The 19,099-nt window shown below is 41.6% G+C and overlaps 1 protein-coding gene across 4 annotated transcripts in view; it reads left to right on the plus strand.

Moving 5' to 3' along the window:
- The window catches only part of LOC146339796 (uncharacterized protein C3orf20-like), a 53,616-nt gene that overhangs the window by 3,322 nt on the left and 31,195 nt on the right, over positions 1-19,099 (plus strand). For all 4 annotated transcript variants that reach the window (XM_084810262.1, XM_084810260.1, XM_084810264.1 and 1 more), the window contains exons 2-9: positions 2,231-2,297; positions 2,381-2,484; positions 5,519-6,066; positions 7,965-8,039; positions 9,270-9,369; positions 12,672-12,902; positions 14,350-14,499; positions 17,464-17,581. In XM_084810262.1, the coding sequence (XP_084666388.1) occupies positions 2,253-2,297; positions 2,381-2,484; positions 5,519-6,066; positions 7,965-8,039; positions 9,270-9,369; positions 12,672-12,902; positions 14,350-14,499; positions 17,464-17,581 (1,371 nt within the window). In that variant the 5' untranslated portion in view covers positions 2,231-2,252. The remainder of the gene's footprint in view (positions 1-2,230; positions 2,298-2,380; positions 2,485-5,518; positions 6,067-7,964; positions 8,040-9,269; positions 9,370-12,671; positions 12,903-14,349; positions 14,500-17,463; positions 17,582-19,099) is intronic.

Here is a 19,099-nt window from a genome sequence, read left to right on the forward strand (position 1 = left end):
GCTAGGAGTCTGTGACTGATTATGATAGACCAAAGAGGCTATCGTAATCAGTGGAATATATTTCTAAATATCAGTCATACTCCAGTGCCGTAGGTATACACTGAATTGTGGCTCGTCTGCTTTAAGACTCTAGGCTTTTAAGCAGAAAATGGCTGGAGAAAGGGAGTATGGTTGAGTACGATCCACCCCATGTGGTAACCAAGCAACAGGGCTATAAAACAGTTTGTGTTGACAGACTGACTGCCACCACAGAGAGACAACTCCTTTTTGCTCTTACTTGAAAGGGACAGTTTTTAAGTATTTCATTTTATATTATTAACCAAGGAGGCTCTGCTCTCTTTGTGGAAAATTTTCTTCAAGGGTATGTTACAACTTTTATTTACTGTAGTCTACAAAATTATAGTTAACAAGGGAGATTTGAAAAGACAAAGAGTCAAATAGATATTGTGTGAAGCAGATAGCAAGGGAATAAGAAAGGGAAATATTTATATCAGCATAAAGAAGAGTTTGAAGAGATTGTATATGTTCAGTTTACTAGAACAGCCTATTCCCATTTTTAATAAATTTATGGCATTCATGATTAGTTTCCAAGCACTGATACAAAATTGCTACAGACCTGTAAGCAAGGAATAAGTAGTACTAATAACCACATTTGGGAAATATAAATCTGACATAATCTGACAAAATGTTCCGTAAATGGAGTATTTTTTGGACTTAAGGTTCTTTTAACACCATGTCGGAAGGTAAAAAAAAAAAGGCAAAAATCAGACTTTATTATTAGAATCATAGAATAGTAGGGTTGGAAGGGGCCTACAAGGCCATCTGCTCATTAGCTTCTGTAAACTAGAGAGATTCACAAATGCTTATTCCTGGAGAATTCCAAAACCAACAGTAGGGCAATGCCTCTTTTAAGATTAACCAAAATGTCACAAAATAGTGAAAAAAATTTCTAGTTTTCCAGAACTCTTCAGCAGACTGGATGTTAAATAAAATTGTGGGGTGGGAGATGGGAGAAGCTGGCTTGATGTTGAAGCACAAAGTCAGTGAAAATTAGAAAAAATGGGGATCGGCCATTATTTGTTTGACTCAACTTCCCTAGGTACAACCTGAAACTGAAATCTGCAGCCTGAAACCTAGTAGAGCTTAATCCAATTAAGGGTGCAATCCTATGCATGTTTAGACAGAAAAAGGTCCTACAATTCCCACCATCCCTCCAGTCAGTCATTCTGGTTGGGGCATGTTGGAAATTGTAGGACTCTTTTGTGTCTAAACATGCATAGGATTGTGCCTTAAGAATGCAACCCTAGACCCACTTTCCTGGGATAACCCCCATTTAACTCTATAATTGGACTAACTTCTAAGTAGACATATAGGGGATTATACTGTGTGTCTGCATTCTTCTCCTACACTCCATTTTAAGACTGTGGCTTAACGCAGACTACGTGGCTTCAACATCAAGCCAGTGTTTTCGTATGTATGATGAAAACCCTATTTATGGTGAATTTAATCTGATTGGGGGTGGAAATTATGTGATGACTGAATTGAATGGGAGTAGTTAATGGAAGAGAAATTGATTTTGGAGCAGGATCTGGATAATATGGGGTGAATTAATTGAATAAAAACTGATTTTGGTGATCTTGGGTGGAGTGCAAATTAAGAATGTTGAGGGGTGATTTGGCTGGGAAGTTATATAACTTGCCTTTTGTAAAATTTTAATTCCAGTAATTGTTCTTAAATGTCCATATTTCCATATATATACATAGATACTAGCATATGCAAATTGGTGCCCTCTTTTGTTCTATTTTCGGTGGTGCATATCTTCTTTTTTTGGCAGTGTAAGTTGCCACCCTAGTTTCATGTCCACATGGAGCATTTGTGAAGGCCTGAATCAGAGGCTATGCCTGCAATTTCCATTGAGTGAAATCCAAAGAAGTAGTTCCACTGACGGAACTGCTTCCATCAATGGAACCAGGGGGATATGATTCCCCTGCAGTCCCCTGCATACTCTCAAAATCTGCTCTGGAGGGTTGCGGGATATTTTGGACAGATTTTTGGGAGGTGTGGGGGCTGCATGTGGGGAAGACAGAGGGAGGGTGTCCTGATGGATTCTGCCCATTAGATATTGTTTCTAAAACACCTAATTAGCACTTAATTATAGCTCTCAACAATAAAAGCATTTCATCTATGTGATATTTTTTGTTGGTATATTCATAATATTTGATCATTATAGATGTAGAATTTCACGGGGAAAAATGGCTGAAACTCTGGAAGAAGGACCCATATATTTCTTTGACCAGGTAATTTCCCCTCTTGTGTTTAATTCATTTTTATTGCTTTCTCCAAGCTATTATGGGTTTAATCAAAGCCTCTTTTATTTTAGCCGAAAACCAAGAGAAAATTGCTTAAGAAATTGGAACCAGGACAACAGCTTGCTGATTTAATTTCAGTCAGCACAAATCCTCATGAAACTAGGAACTTTCTCTGGTAATATGTTTTTCTTGTTGTTGTTGTTGTTCAGTCGTTAAGTCGTGTCCGACTCTTCGTGACCCCATGGACCATAGCATGCCAGGCCTTCCTGTCCTGCGCTCTCTCCCGGAGTGTGCTCAAGTTCATATTCATTGCATCGTTTATGCTATCTAGCTATCTCATCCTCTGCCGTCCCCTTCTCCTTTTGTCTTCAATCTTTCCCAGCATCAGGGTCTTTTCCAGGGAGTTTTCTCTTTGCATTAGGTGGCCACTTAAGTTGTAATAATTGATTAATCAGTCTCAAAAATTAACTTTCATTAATACCAGATTAAAATGTAGATTTTTTTTCATTTTAAAGAGGTTTTTGTTAAGGCATTATTTTCTGAACATATGTAATGTTGGGAGCACATGCTTTGCACAGCAAAGGTCACAAGTTCAATCCCTGGCATCTCTGTAGGACTGGAAAAATTCCTTCCTAAAACGCTAGAGAACCACTGCCAGTCAGTGACTTGGTTCGCATGTTATTTAACCCAGGAATTGCCAGGGAGCACATGAACGAATTGAGTGGAGCACATGAACGAGTATGACACATTTCCAGTTTCAGTTAACAACCCAGGAACCCATAGCTTATTGTTGCGTTAACTCTGGGTTGTTTAACCCATAAACAATGCAGAATTTCTGGTTTCTCATGTCATGAAACATTCCGTTCCTGGGTTGTTAATTGAAACTGGAAATGGATTTTTTGGAACAAATTGGGGGTGGGGAGCAGAGGAGACTTTTATTTGGGAAGGGAATTTATTTGGTATGGAATAAATTTGGTAGGATTTAGGAAACTTTCTTATACTGAGTGTGTCCATTAGTTCTAGTTTAGTACTGTCTACACCAGTATTCCCCACCCTGATGGTGTCCTCCAGATGTTGACCCGGTTTGCACGTCATGATGAGGGGATGAGTGGAGTGTGCAAGTCATTTCCCTTCTTCTGCCTCCTACCCCCACATCCCAGTTTTTCTCATTCAGTCCAGCTTCAGTCTTTTGTTTAATCTAGAGTAGTGATACTATCAATATTCATCCCAATCCTTCACATGTTCTCAGAAGACTTCTGTCTCTAAAGCAAGGGCAGGCAAACATTAGATTGGGATCTACTGGGTAAACCTTGGAGTGATCTGCAGTAGGTTGGCAAGGCCTTCCAACTCCCAAGTGTCTAACATTAGCAAGAACTGACAGGCTCCCTGCCCTAAAATTAGGCTGCTGTAATGAAGTAAGCTTGGGGGAAACCAGGAATGGAATTTTGACCTAGGCTGAGCGTGTGTTCAGAGGTACCTTATCCTTAATTCTTGATGTTTGTCTGCCCTCTTGAGCCACTATTTTGCACCTGGCTCTGGTTTGTGGGTCTCAGGGTTCTAGCAAGAAAAAAAAAGTATATTTATTCCACGAGCCTAAAGTGTTTCCTCCCCAGCTGGAAACTCTGCCTCCAGATGAAAGAGGCAGGTGAATGAATGTGCAGAAGTTTTAGATGGGTAGTTGTCCAGTTAGCTGCCACCCACCACAGTGAGCAAGCCTTCCCCACCTCCACTATGAAGGTCAGTGCAGGTGCTGGTGTGGCACTTAAGCATCTTGTGAACTCCTTTTGTGCACCTGCACTGTTGCAGTGAAAAAGTGTTGGAACCTTGGAGCCTTTATTTATTTCTTCAAGTACCACACATGCTCAGTAATAGAAAAAAAGTGATCTGTTTAATTCATGTGCACATTTCCACACACTCCTGCATTTTTGCTTTTTCCCTGTTAAAAGATGATGGTTCAGCAACCCATGTGCACTTTATAATAATTATAAATTAAATAATTAGCAACCAGTGCACTGGTATGATGTTCTGATCTTCACTACAACCCCTTTCAGTGAAATGAAGGGAACCTACTTCCAAGAAAATGTGCCTCCTTCAAAACCTTTAAACTCACTTCTTTAGCAAAAACTTCCCAGAGCCATTTTAACCTCTTCCTTGCTTTCATTCCTGCTATTGGTGCCTTGCTCACCACATCACTATCAACCCTTTTTTGCTCCCCCTACCTTTCCCTTGTCTATACAGTTTAGACAGAAACCCTTCAAAAGCCATTCCCTATCTGGGTGTTATATAGTGCCCATCATATAGTTGTCCTTTAATAAATATTCAGAGGTTAGTAGGGATGGGTCATTTTGTAATTAGTTCTGATTTCAAAATAAAAACTGCTTTTCTTTCCTCCAGTTCTCCCTACTCCCCTGGCCAATAGGTGAGAAGGTGTCTGTGAAATCTGCTTTGTTGCATAGCAAAATTATCTGAGGAGAGTATCTTCTAAGTTTGGCATGCTAATTATTATTTAAATAGATCATACGAGTCATTTTTAGGTGCTCAGTTGATTATTAAGCCCCTGTGGAGTGATGCTTTCGTGAATCACCAACAAATTGGTATATATTCAAGAGGTGGTTATTAACCTTTTGACATTTCATGTAAAATTATTGACTGAACAGCTTGAATGGCAAAGCTGTTAGAAGTCATACTACAAATTAGAAATGTTTTTTTAAAACAAAGATGAGTTGAATATAAAAGGGTAATGTTGATTTCAGCAGGAAGTACATGCTGCTTCTGTATTTCCTAACTACCTGGTTACTACTGTTCACATCAGGAGTTGAGAAGCAAGCCTGAACATATACATAGGTGTGTCTGCAGCTTCTGGTATGCGTAGATGCACCCTCTTCATCCCTAAAGAGTCCTTGGCCTATATTCTGGAATTGTAGACAGAATATATCCTAGATGTAAGGCATAATAGAGCCAGTGTGGTATAGTAGTTAGAGTGTTGGACTAGGTTCTAGTCGCCACTCGGCCATGAAGCTCACTGGGTGACTTTGGGCCAGTTACTGACTTTCAGCCTAACCTACCTCGCAGGGTTGTTGTGAGGATAAAATGGAGAGGAGGAGGACCATGTAAGCTGCCTTGGATTCCTTGCAAGAGGAAAAAAGGTGGGATATAAATGTAATAATTAATACATAGATAAATAATATACATTTTCTGTCTACATGAAGGAATCCTGGATGTACAGAAGAGCATATGGAAGGAAATGATGCTTTAATGAAAAACAATATAGCAAAGAAAGATCCAGTTTCTCCCCAGACATATGATCCTTCTATATCCAGAGCCATTTGTGAGGACCCTCGTGCTCAGCCTTCCCAAATACCTTCAGATTCATTTACAGAAGACTTCTCACAGTCAACTTCTTTGGATGAATATAAATGCATGGCCGTTGCCCTATTATGCGAGCTGGAAGAAATGTTGAACCATTTTTCCAAGTCCAAGTTTATTTTACCTCGGGGGATGTTAAATATCATGAACTACAGTTGGAAAGAGCTCAGTGAAGGTGCCTGGTATAATAAAACTTGGCAGGAACTGGTATACAGAAACGTCAAATCAGGGAGACGGCAAGCATCACAGGAGCCCAACAGATTGTCACCCACATCTGAATATACTGACTGTGAGATGGCGGAAAACATCAAAATGGGAAGCAGGAAAAGTCTTGGTTTTCCCATTGGTGTTGCAAGGAAAATGGAGAATCCAGGGATTCTGTTAAATAGGAGTAAGGCGAAATTATTGGTTTTCTGTTAATACTCTAGTACAGCCTTCCCAAAACTGGTGCCCTCCAGATGTGTTGGACTACACATCCCCCAGCCACCCATGGTTGCTCTAATATCACACAGCAAGTGCTGGGATAGCTGGGCCAATACACTAGTCATATTCATATGCAGTCATGGGAGGACTTATACAAAACTAGGAGCAAGTTGATTGGTTTTCATGCTAAACCTAAATTCAGAGTTTGGTGTGACCACTTTCCTACGTATTTAACTCCAGGTAGGTAAGGGTACTTGATTAGCATAAACAGGAGTGCCTAGATCATACAAAAGGTTGAAAGACTCCTGCCTGACTTAACATAGTTTTGTAGGCAGCGTAGAAGAAAGTTGTGGAGGCTTTGTCGGCTTAGGCAAAATTTAATGAATCTCCAAGGCTAAATTTGACAATTTCCTTACCCAAAGCAAAGTTTATATAGGGAAAACTGAAGGAAAATTGGGTATAGAAAAAAATGAAGAAATAAGTAGCCAGCTCCTGTCAGCTAAGGTTTTAAAAGCTTAAATATTAAAAGAACAGCCAGCTTTTGAAAGGCTGTGATGCTGCGCCATCCATGTGTGAATAGCAGGGTGTGGAGAGACTTCTCACTGCAGCATAGTTGTCCTCTACCACCCCTGCACCAGGTACGTTGCAGCTGTGCTAGGGATGCTCCAGTGAACGGGGACATTTGTGGGAAGCTAAGATGGCTCCCTTAGAACCATCCAGCAGTCTGCTTTTTCCAAGTTTCCAGTATGCTGTGTTCCTCCTGTTCCTGAATGTAGGCTGGGGGCCTGGGGCGAAAAAGGCTGTTAGATGCTTTGCAGTGGGGTCTGTGTGTTTACATATACCTACACCAGTTTGCACTTCCAGCAGAAAACAAAGTGCTATGATGCATGTTCAGTTTCTTTCAGCCTGAGGGTCAAATTCAATTTCCAAGAAGCTCTCAGGGGCCACATTCCAGTGGCGGGTGGGGCCGGGGTATTTGAGTGTAAAGCTCTTACAGAGGCATTCCCGGGGGCGGGAGGTGGATAGGATAGTAACCTTATGCTAAGCACATTATCTGGGCGTCTTTTTGGGATTTACCTCCAAGTAGAAGAACATGGCAAACTGCCTTATACTGAGTCAAGACGATTGATCCATCAAGCCCAGTATTGTTGACACTGACTGGCAGCAGCTCCCCAGGATTTCAGGCAGGAGTCTTTCCTGTCCTACCTGGAGAAACCGGGGATCGAACCTGGGACCTTCTGCATGCAAAGCAGGGGCTCTGCCACACTGAGCTATGGCCTCTTCCCCACAATATACAAACATACATAGAGTCAAGCTGAAAATATCTATACCTAATAGAATGCACAGGCAACATGGAGACTTCAAATTTTTAAAATATTATCTCAAAACGTGTTCCTTTATTGTTTCATGTTTTCAAGAGATGTCAGCTCTAAAATTTGCTATTTTCATCCCAGGCCACAATCACTAGTGGAAGCAAAATACATTTTGTGATTAACTGAGGAAAGTTGCTGAATAACATTAGAAAATGGCCTTGCAACTGAAGTTAGAGAGGTATAAGTGCTTAGGATAAAAACGTCAGAGAAACTAGGCAATTTTTGAAACGCTTTATTAAAAAAGCTTCACTTTTCCATTTCAAGGTGAGTGAAAAAGTAATCATGGTATATAGCCAGGAGCGTTAATCCGCATCCAGAGCTCTTCATTCAGTAATGAAAAACGTTAACAGCACAGGAGCGCTTGCTGTGGCCCTTAACTAGCTCTTTGCAAGTTTGTAATTAAAACAGTTCTTAATAATTGTATTTGTATGTACTTATATAGCAGAGTGTTCATGAACAATTTTGGTTTCTTTTCTCCCCTGTTCACCGGTAGTCCCTCAACAATATGCCAGTGATTCACAGGTTGCAATCAGTTTTTCACTGTCGTCAAAACTGTGCAAGGAAAGAGGTACGGTGTATATGCTCTCTCTTTAATCAGTGTAATTGGTAGATTAATCAACTAAAGCTGGGGGTGAGTTAGCAGGTAGGACAGATAGTTAAGGACATAACTCTACTTTTGGGACTATTTTGGTTTTGATGTAATAGGGAATGAAAAAGAAATGATTATAGATGGCCTTTACTTCTAACACTGGTCCTATTCGCATGTAACGACAACCCATGTCATTGTCATTACGTGCAGACATATGCTGAGCCACCTGCTACTTCCACTTTGCATCCACTTTAATCAACAACCCAGGAATGCCTCACAAACCTGGAACTCTGGGTTGTTGAGGGACAAACAACCCAGAGTTTGAACCCATCAACAAACCATTGGTTCAAACTCTGGTTTGTTTGTCCCTCAGCAACCCAGAGTTCCAGTTTTGCATTGCACAGCAAACAACTCAGGAATGGGGCATTCCTGGGTTGCTGATGGATGTGGATGCAAACTAGAAGCAGCAAGCATGCAGGAGGCAGTGTGGCTCCACCAGTTCATGGGTTAAACAATCCATGAATTGGCATCATGTGCGAACCAGGTAACTAACTGGTACTTTTGGGGGTGGAGGTTGTTAAATTATGTTATTCACACTAACTTCAATATCCCCAAGAGGCATGTTTTGGTAATATGATAGTTTATTGACAATTAATCATCTACCATTTAACCAATCAACCAAGATTGATTTAATTGGTTGCTGGCATATATATGGGTACATTTTATACATACATATTGCCTAAGCAGATATAGTTTGCCCAAGACAAGTTCAGCCCAAAGTAACGGCTGAAGATGTGATGCATTGTCATATGCTTTGCAATGTGAATAGGGCTTTTGTTTTTCAGTGGTCAGAAATTACTCTGTGAAATTGTTAAGAAAATAAGCATTGCATGCTGTTTGTTTGTTTGTGCCCATTGCTTCAGCTCTGTAAGACAAGTACTATTATTCCCATTTTAGAGATGCAAAGAGGCTGAAAGAAAGTGATTTGCCCAAGATATCCTGGTGTCTGTGGCTGGCAGCTAAGTCATCCATATCCCAATTCAGCTTGCTCTCCAATCTGTTAAACTGGCTGTCTTAACATAGATGTATTGTTTTGATTAACTGGAACATCTTTAATGTTCTGATAAATGTCTTGGAATTTGACAGAGATTTAAAATTTTTCTACAACATTTCAGATACCTAATTCTGAGTTTTCATTTCTTTATAAAGGTTGGTTTTTTCAACATTCTGACTGTAACTCTAAAGACCTAGAATGGAAGATACCATATGTCTGGGCAGTGGAAAGACTACAACTGGCTAAGATCCAAACGTATTATATTTTAATAGAAAATCCCATTTTATTATGGTTCTTCTTTGTGTTGTGGTTAAATTAAACTGCAATTTCTCTGTTCTGTTAAAGACTAAGATAATAAGAGATGGTTTAAGATGTGTTAAATTGCCAACATAGACCCTCAACAGTGCAATCCTATGCATGTCTACTCAGAAGTAAACCCCACTGAGTTAATGGGCTCACTCCCACCAGGTGTGTTTAGGATTGCAGCATCAGATTGCTCCAGACCCAGTATGCAGGGCTGTTGGTGGGCTCCCAACTGGGTAAGGACTGTGTGGAGGCACTGACAGTATGAACCAATGTGTCAGGAGTGCCCTAGCTGCCTCTTGCAGTCCCCTCCAATAGCCAACTCAGGACACAGACGACGAGGATTCTTTCCAAGGCTTCATTCCTTTATTACTTTATGACTCTTACAGATACTAATCACTAGCGACTAAGCAAGGAACTGCACTGGGGATAGATAGCAGAGTAGCCTAAGCTCCAGGTAAGGCAGTTGGTCCCCGTTTGAAGGAGAACCTTGGGAAGACTCTGAACTTATGGGCTATGGAGAGATCCTCCCTCTTTCCCTTGGGTCCTCAGGACGCGACCGTCGTTTTAGTGCCAAACGAGCAGAGTGCCTCCTTTCGGCGCCCTCCATCTGTCATCACTCCCTGCGTCTGCGCCGAGTGTCCAGCAAGCCCCCCTCCAGCGCTCTCTCACTGCCAGGGTCACTATCTATCCCAGGAATGCTGGCAGGAGGAATCTCTGCCAGCTGCTGTGCTTGTTAGAGATGAGCGCGCTCCTCTCCCACGGATTGCTGTTCTTCCTCAGAATCAGAACTGCTCTGGGGCTCTATGGGCTCAGTTTCCATCCTGACATCATGGCATGAATTGGAACCTATATATCCAGCCACTGCAATTTTTTAATCAAGACATTGCTTTTTTGAACCATTGACCTGGTTTGCACATAATGAGAAGCCACTGTGAATGTATTTCCCTGTGGAGTTTCTCATCATGGCAGTGGCAGGCAATTTGAATATTTGAGCCATGGTGGAAGCATGCCACAGCTTGTTGTTAGATGCAAACTTGATGAGGGTGGGTTGTTAGGGTGGTAATAAGCCACCTGCAACCCTCAAACAGCCCATGGGTTCTGGCTGGCTTGCCAACTACCCCAACCACCCACTCTCATTGGGTTTGCACATAATGTCAAGCTACAGGACACCCCAAATATTCAAAATGGCAACTGTCTCCACAATGAAAAGCCCCACCAGTAAATTCACCTGTGGTGGCTTCTTGCTATGTGCAAACTAGGCCACTGTGTTTGCACAAATCACAGCCGCTACATGAAAATACTGCACATAGAGGTGTTGATTCATGCAGCTGGTGCCCCCATGCAATCCCTGCTGGGTCATGAGCCCAACAGAAGCCACACATGCTCTTGTGGGTGAACATGGGAGCACACAAAGTACCAGAACCAGATCACAGAAACACATTTCCTTTGAAAAGGGTCATTAATTGAACTATAAATATTTGGTATTTAACAGGAGAAAAATAAAACAAAGATACTTTTTTTTTTAAAGAGAGAACAACTCTAGGTTGTTGTTGTTTAGGGAATAAACAAGTTGCTCAATGTAGGCTTTTTTCCAAGTTGGCATTCATCTAAGGAATATTTTTAAGAACAATTACTATAGCATCTTTAGAACCCCCTCATCGTCTATATTTCCCTCTGCAATTTTTAGCTAATAAACAATTAAGCTTGTGGAATCAAGATCAAATGACTGCCTTCTATCAGCTAAAGTTGTTTCTTACACATTTATGTTTTCTTATCTATTAAAATTTACTTTAATCTAAAATGTAATCTTATAGGCAACCCCATTGCAAAGCAATCGATCCCAGAAAAGGAGAGCATGTTTTCTTTTTCGGTGTTTATTACCCCTGTTGGCACACAGACCTGGCATTGAAATCTTGATCTTCATTTTGGAATGTACTCTGCTGACTGTTGCCAGGTTCCTGTGCAAACACTATAGCACTTGACTTAGCGTTATTGAGTGCTTATTCTTAGCCTGGTCAGCAAAAAGAGGTTCTGAGTGCTATCTTGTTACAGAATTTAAGACATAAGGAATGTTGGCTTATGATCAAGGATTCTCCTTAGATTTCCTCAAGTTAATATTTAGAATTACAAGTGTCTGGAATGCTTTCTTTCTTAATGCTGTGCTTAGTTATAAGTTTGGGTATTTTACCCTGATTTTATGTCTCTTCTCAAAGTCAGCAGTGTGTAATAGCTAGACTGTGAGAAAACTCGGAGTGACATTGAAATAAAGCTGCCCGAAGACTCACATAGCAAGGGCACAATCCTATGCATGTTTAGACAGAAAAAAGGCATACAGCTCCCAGCATGCCCCAGCCAGCCCTTTTTCTGTCTAAACATGCATAGGATTATGCCTTAAAAGTGTTATTTACCAGTGGAAATTACAGACCAGACCAGTAGATCTGCTTTAATTGAAGTGGTGCAAGTAATGGCTTGTGCTGGTGCAAGCTAAAATGACATCACTTGTCCGTGTAACACCCTGTTGTACCCCAGCATGTACAGTGAAGGAAGCTAGCTGCTGTGTTCTACTTCTTTTGCCTTTTATCCTAGCAGCTAAATGTCCATTAGGATACTATTTTGCAGAGCTGAGGGTGGCCGTTTGTCCTTTCTGCTCCACCATTGCCAGTGGTGTGCAAGCACCTTTGTAGAATGGGCAAGGGGCAACTATTGGCATAGTAATACTTACAGTTTGCCCCTGGGCCTTGGCAATGGCTGCTGTCCCTTTACTAAGGCAGAAGAAAAGGCAAAGAATTGGTCAAGATTTTTTTGAAAATGAAAAAAAAAGAAAGTGAAATACAGATCAAACCCTAATCTAGATTGGGATGCCTGTGTTTAGAATTGGCATGTTAGGACTGTATTGGAATCACCTGACCAAAAAGCAAGTGAATTTATAGTTACAATCTACTTTTTAATGGTTTATTGTCTGAATATAAAGATTTTCAAAGCTATTATTATTATTGGGTTGAGTGAAACTAGTTTTAACTCAGATATATAGAAAAATGTTGCCTTTAATACTCTGTGGTCAACTGGTTATTCAGTTCCTATTGACAGGCTAAAAATATTCAAGCTAAATTCTAGTTATGTTGAACAAGATCCTCAAGACCTTATTTAAGATGGTTCTTCATAGATTTTCCTGCCTGAACAAAAAAAGTATTTGGTTCCCTCAGTTACCAACTTAGTAAAAAATTGTTTCTTTGTTGTAATCACCTAAACAGAACTGAACGGTTGTCTATGTTGAAAGGATCAGGATTTGACAAGCCTGTTATTCTTCGCCATTATGGTGATGTCAGTAAAGAAACCTTTCCAAAAAACATCAAAGAGTGTACCAGTAGCAGAGTCTTCTCAGAGATCCTGTATGAAAAACCTCAGTTGCCAAAGATCAAGCAGACTGAGCCAGCATTTAAAAAACTGCACTATGGATTGGTTGACGGATCATCTTTCATTTAATATCCTTTGAACTTATAAAATAAAAGGGAATTACATCTAGCAGAGGTGGCGAGAAAGGCCTTTACTACACAGTTAAAAAGCAAAGATTCAAAATAGGCTGCAATTGCAACACAGTGACCAGGAAGTAAGCCCACTTGGACACTGTCGGACTTACTTCTGAGTAAACATGCATAGGATTGCACTGTTAAGCAGTTAAGTCCTAGATAACTTTAGAAGAGCAAGTGTCACCAGTTGGGTTGTCTGCTTTGTTGATCTGTTTCCAAATGGCGAATTCATTTGTATTCAGTTGAATATCAGAATTCAAGACCCTCCCTTATCTGCCACTGATTTGTAAGCCTGAGGGCAGGGACTGTCATACTACTGATCTTTGTAAGCCACTCTGGGGGCCTTTTTGGGTAATAAGCGGGGTTAAAATGCTTTCGGAAAACTGATTAAGTCCCCCTTTTGCCTTCAAGTTACTACTTCAGGCTGGCCAAGGTTTTAAAAGAAGTTAATATTTTTGTAAATAACAATGTCAGAATAGGCAGAGAAAAACTGCGAACAGGATGGATGTCAAAAGCCATTCATGGACTGCCATTCATGAAGCACAGGATGTGTCACTGCTGTGTAAGCTCGGTGATGACTTATAATTGACTTGGATTCCTGCATTGAGCAGGGGGTTGGACTCGATGGCCTTGTAGGCCCCTTCCAACCCTACTATTCTATGATTCTATACTATATTCAGTAGTATAGATGGTATCCCCTGTGAACACTGATCAAGTTTGAGTTGCAGTCAGATGCAGAATAAAGTGAATAATTTACCTTTGCGTCCACTCCCATACTGACTCTTCATCTCACTCTTTACGTCAGCTCTCTGTGTTATATTATGAAAGAGAGAAAGTATATCCTACTAATACAGCTGTTTCAACCATGTGGTTGTTACAGGCACTTTTTGGCCTGTGTGCTGGATGTATCTAGTGATACGTGTCATATATGCCCCTCTCTTTGTGCTCTTTGTTTTGCAAACTTTATTTTTAAGCCCCCCCACCCCGTAGTATTTAGAGGTTGAGTGCTCTCCATTTTATTTCTGTAGGGAGCTAGCAACATATTGGACAAATCCTAGCTGAACATCTGCAAGGCTGTGTCCTCCCCACAGCAGCCCCCGAGCAGTTTTTGAATGGTTTCCACTTTTTTGATTTACTTTTTTCTTCGTCAGCAGTGGAATGCACATGTTGTTGTTGTTGTCTGTTTAATGGGGCTGGGTGGGGGTGGGGGAGGTATACCAACCAAGAGACGCCCCCAGGCAATTTGCTAGTCTTACTCTGCAGCTAGATTTCTCCCCTTTTCTAGCACTGGTTACTACTTGTGCTATTTTAGTGCTAAGTTTAAAATGCAATATTTTTAAATATCTGGAAAAGCTTTTACTATCTCAGACAAATGCTAGAAACTCCTTGACTGTCTGTTTATCTATCCCTCTGGGCACTTCGCAGTCTGCCAAAGTTATTCTGATCTTCCTGGTGGTGGTTTGTACACCAATATATTTAATGATTTTCCTGATCGTGCTTTACTTGGAACATTTACTCCTTTTGGACATGGCAGTGTCTGCTTTCCTAACAGGTAGGAATAAATATTCCAGATAACTTTTTTACTAACTGCATCATGTTATGGGTTTGGGGTTAGTGTGAATGATCTCTCAAGGATCCCTCTGGCTCTGTGAGTCTGATTGTGAAAGATGTTGTTAGAATGGATCAAACTGTTTGGGCAAATTTAGCCTGGCAGATTCCTTACCGTTATAGAGATCAGCTGAGTGGTGACTCTCCTCAGCAATAGCTATAGGTAGACTGTACTTGAAGGGGGCCTACTTTTCTCTCCCCCCACCTAAAGAATGTGTTAATTCAAAGGTCTGTGAGGACAGTTAAAGGGAACCTAAGTGTGTGGGTAGCAAGAAGACACTGGGGCTGTTTGCATGACATGCTGTGGCTTGTCGTGGCTTAATTAAGCCATGACGAGTGACAATGCCTGTGGGCGCCATCCTGAATATTCAACCCTCAACCATGGGTTGTTGTGTCATGCCATTCTGGCCAGCAGGGGTTGTACAAGGGTTGAACAACCCTTGCATAACCCTAGAACAGGCCATGGCAGGGGATTATGCAAGGGTTGTTTAACCCTCACATAAACCCTGCTAGCCAAGTTTGCGTGACATGACAACCCACAGCCGGGAGTTGAATATTCAGGATGGCACCCGTGGGCGCTGCAGCTTGCTGTGGCTTAAATAAAGCATGATGAGCCACAGTGTCTTGTGTGAACCCAGTCAGTCCGTACCAGAACTGGGAGCTGGAAAAGAGGCAGAGAGATGACTGCTCTTTGCAGGAAGTCTCATGTTTCCCTAGACATCTTATTGGCAAACAGGAGTCTGTTGGAGTACTAATGCTTATCTGACTGAAATGCCACAAGTCTCCAGTGACCTCCATCTACGGAAACTGAAGCCTGGGTAATTGCTGGAACCCCTGAAACTTCTCACCACTCAGAAGTGGGGTGCACCGGCATAACAATATGTTGGCTAGGGCAGATATAGGGAGTACAGGCAGCCATCTGGGGGTACATGAGGTGCTGAGCACAGCACATGATTCAAAGGTTCCCACATTGCTTCCAGCGTGACTGACCCTTTGTCAACTAAGAATATGTCTCATGTTCTTCTGTTCATAGGATAATGCAAACTTCTTGATCTAGCGTGGATGTTGGAAATTCGGTGCCAAAATCCATTATAACTCAGTGCTACAGTGTCACATAATGCTGGAGTGGAACTGATTCATCTGGTTGTGCCTGTGTGATAACCTGGCTTGGCTGGCTCATAACACTGGCACAGGTGAAGGTGCTGTGCTGGCAGTTGTGACATCCGTTCCTAAAAACAACAAAGAGACTTGTGGCACCTTAACGACTAACAAATTTATTTTGGCATAAGCTTTTGTGAGCACAATCCACTTCATCAGATGTCATGAAGGGTTAGCTTCAAGCTGGCAAATTATGTATATATGGTGGGGGACGGTTCACAGAATCAGTGAGGTTAGAGGGAATTAAAATGCAAAAAGAACAGATAGTGATATTTACCTTAACAGTTGCCATTCACAAAACATTGTTGGTTGATAGCACAGATATCATTGCATTGGTGAGCAGATTACTACATGTAGTGTGATTTTGTTTTAAGAAAGCCTTTGTCCTTGTTCAAACCACAGGAAATTGAGTTGACACTCTTGATGAATTATACTTCAGCAATTTTGTTTTGATATCTGACATTACTCTGTTAAAAAATGGCCACCTTCAGGTCATTGACAGAGTGTCCTGGGAGGTTGAAGTGTTCCCTGAATGGTTTTTTAATATTGTAATTTCTGATGTCAGATTTGCATCCCTCTATTCTTTTGCATAGATATTGCCCTGTTTGTCCTATGTGGAATGCAATGGGGCATTGCTGGCAAATGATGGATATACCATATTGGAAGATGAGCAAGTGTATAAGCCCCTGATGTTGTGGATGGCATTATTAGGTCTTGTAATAGTGGTGCTAAAGTAGATATGGGGACAAAGTTGGTAATGAGCACTTCAGGCCCTGGGGTCACTTGGGCCTCCAGTGACATGGATGGATCCAGAAACACCCCAAACTATGTACCTGTATTTAGGATTAGGGATGTTAATGAGCTGAAGAAAGCAATCCGATGGCCCCTAGACAGCATCTCAGGGGTCATAGGATACTTAGGATTCCCGTATCTGAGGTCAGAGACAGCACTCAGACCTTGGAGCCAGGAATCTGTGCTCCCCTCCCGCTCGCAGCCTGTGCAGAGACAACCACGCTGGCTGCCTCTCCAAGGTTGGAAAAGTAACTTTGGAGAGGAGGTTGAGGGGGCATTCCAGTGGGCAGGGAGGGGACTGGAGAAGCAGGGATATGAGCTCTCCTAAGGCTTCTCCAGCCTTCTTCCCACCCATCCAACATGCCCCAGCTAGACAGGCAGAAAAGCCCATTTTCTACAGAAAATGTAGAGCAGGAGGACCGGTGGAAACGACAGTCACCTCTGCCACTCCTCCCACTCTGCACTGGATGCTTGTAAGCCTCAGAGTTCGGAAGCTTAAGAGCATTAGGCACAGATGTAACAGGATTGCACCCTAAATATTCTGTCTGTACTGGTTTGTGAGTGACAGCTACAGAAGATGAAAGTATGAGATTTTGCTATGGATCAAAACATAGTGGAATATATAGCTGATACCTGTGAAGTGTATCTGGAATAGACTTACAAGAACCAGAGCTACATGGAACTTTTCATGCACCTTCACATTTTGCAATTAAAAATGCTTGTTACATTTTTAAACAATTTTATGACTCCTTGCCTCATTGTTTATCTCTAAGTCTAGATTGTTCATTTATATTCAATGCACACCTGCCTTGAACACTGTGTGAAAAGATTATGGTGAGGTGATAAGTATGTGAATCATTATGTTAATTAAAAGCCCTAAGATCAAAGTTGAATTCTTGGGTTGCTCATTACGTTTTACTAAATTGTACCACGAAAAACTGGTTTTTGATTTCTGCAGCAACATAGCAATGATGTTTAATCAGGAAGGAGGCCTGGTGACTAATAAAGATGGAGAAATACTACGCCAGTGGAAATGGCCTAGAGCAGGAAAGCTTGATGACCCAGTTATTATACAGGTAACACTTATTATTTTTATTTGTTATTAGTTCTTTTTATGAGACTATTTTTCTGCTGGGAAAAAAATAATAATTGCAAAGTTGTGAATTCTTCAGGTTGCTTTAGAAGAAGTAGGTAACTACCTGTGTTCGCTCACAATAGAATTCACTCCTGCTTAAGGAAGACAAGTAAACTGTGGGTGTGTTTCCACACTATCGGCTTCACTTTGTTTGCAACTTTGTTGCGATGTTTCCCCAATCGCATCTTCTCCTTTTTCTGTTTCCATAGCCCTTAAAGACCCAGCTTATCATTGCTGTAGCCTGGGCTCTGTGCTGTTTCCACTGAGCTCTAATCAAATTATTTTCTTGATGGCTGGGTGGAGTCTGAACGGAGTCTGGTTTGGGTCTGATTACCTCATGAGTGTTCCCGCCTCCTTGGCCATGTTTCCAGGACAATGGAAGGACAAGCTAATGGAGGAGTACTGGATTTTTAAAAAGAAATCAGCTTTGCTGTGAAGAGAGGCTTCCCCCCTCTCCCCGCTTTCTCCTTTCCCCTAAAAGTCCAGATGCACCTGCATTTCAGGACCAAGCCTCATTGAGCACAATGGGAGTTACTTCCAAGTAGACACACACATGCCTGTGCTGGGAAAGGTGGGTGGAGAACACAAAGAGGGAAACCAGCCCCCATTTTAACTCAGAGGACCTCATTGACCACAGTGGGAGTTATTTCTGACAAGATAGTAATGGGTTTGTTGTGGGAAAGGGAGCAGTAAACACAAAGACAGAAACCAGCCCCCATTGTAACCAGCAGGATATCTACAATAAAGCTGTGAAACACTGTCTTCCTAAGGCAATTATTCGGAGCCAGATCCCACTTGATTACTTAATCGCACTTGGGGAATTGGGCTTAAAAGTGTGACATTTCAGTTGAGAGGGAACCTCTGTAAGTTCTGATTTGGGCATTCAAAGGCAAGCCTCATTCAGCACAATGGCAGTTACTTCTGAGGAGACACTAATGGGTTTGTTGTGGGAAAGAGGGTAGTAAACACAAAGATGGAAACCGGCGCCCATTGTAACCCGCAGGATATCTATAATGAACTTTCTTGCTAAGGCAATTAATCAGAGCCTCAAGATCCCTCTTGGTCACTTAATCACACTTAAGGAATTGGGCTTAAAAGTGTGCCATTTCAATTGAGGGGGAATCTCTGTAAGTTCTGATGTGGGCATTCAAAGGCATGCCTCATCAACCGCAATGGGAGTTACTTCTGAGGAGACACTAATTGGTTTGTTGTGGGAAAGAGACTGAAACCAGCCCCTATTTTAATGTACAGGATCTCTATATGGAAACTGAAGGAGTTACATCCTAAGGCAATGGATTGGAGCCTCAAGATCAGAGATCATGCTTAATTGCATTTAAGGAATTGTGGGCTTTGATATGTGCCATGTCAGTTGAGGGGCTTCTCTGTTATTTCTGTGGTCCTTGAGAGGGCAAGCCTCATTCAGCACACTGGGAGAAAACACCTCTTGACTGGGGTCATG

The sequence above is a fragment of the Heloderma suspectum genome, chromosome 7 (assembly GCF_057233095.1).
Source record: "Heloderma suspectum isolate Gila_16-S chromosome 7, 16-S_ref, whole genome shotgun sequence".
NCBI classification, from domain to species: domain Eukaryota; kingdom Metazoa; phylum Chordata; class Lepidosauria; order Squamata; family Helodermatidae; genus Heloderma; species Heloderma suspectum.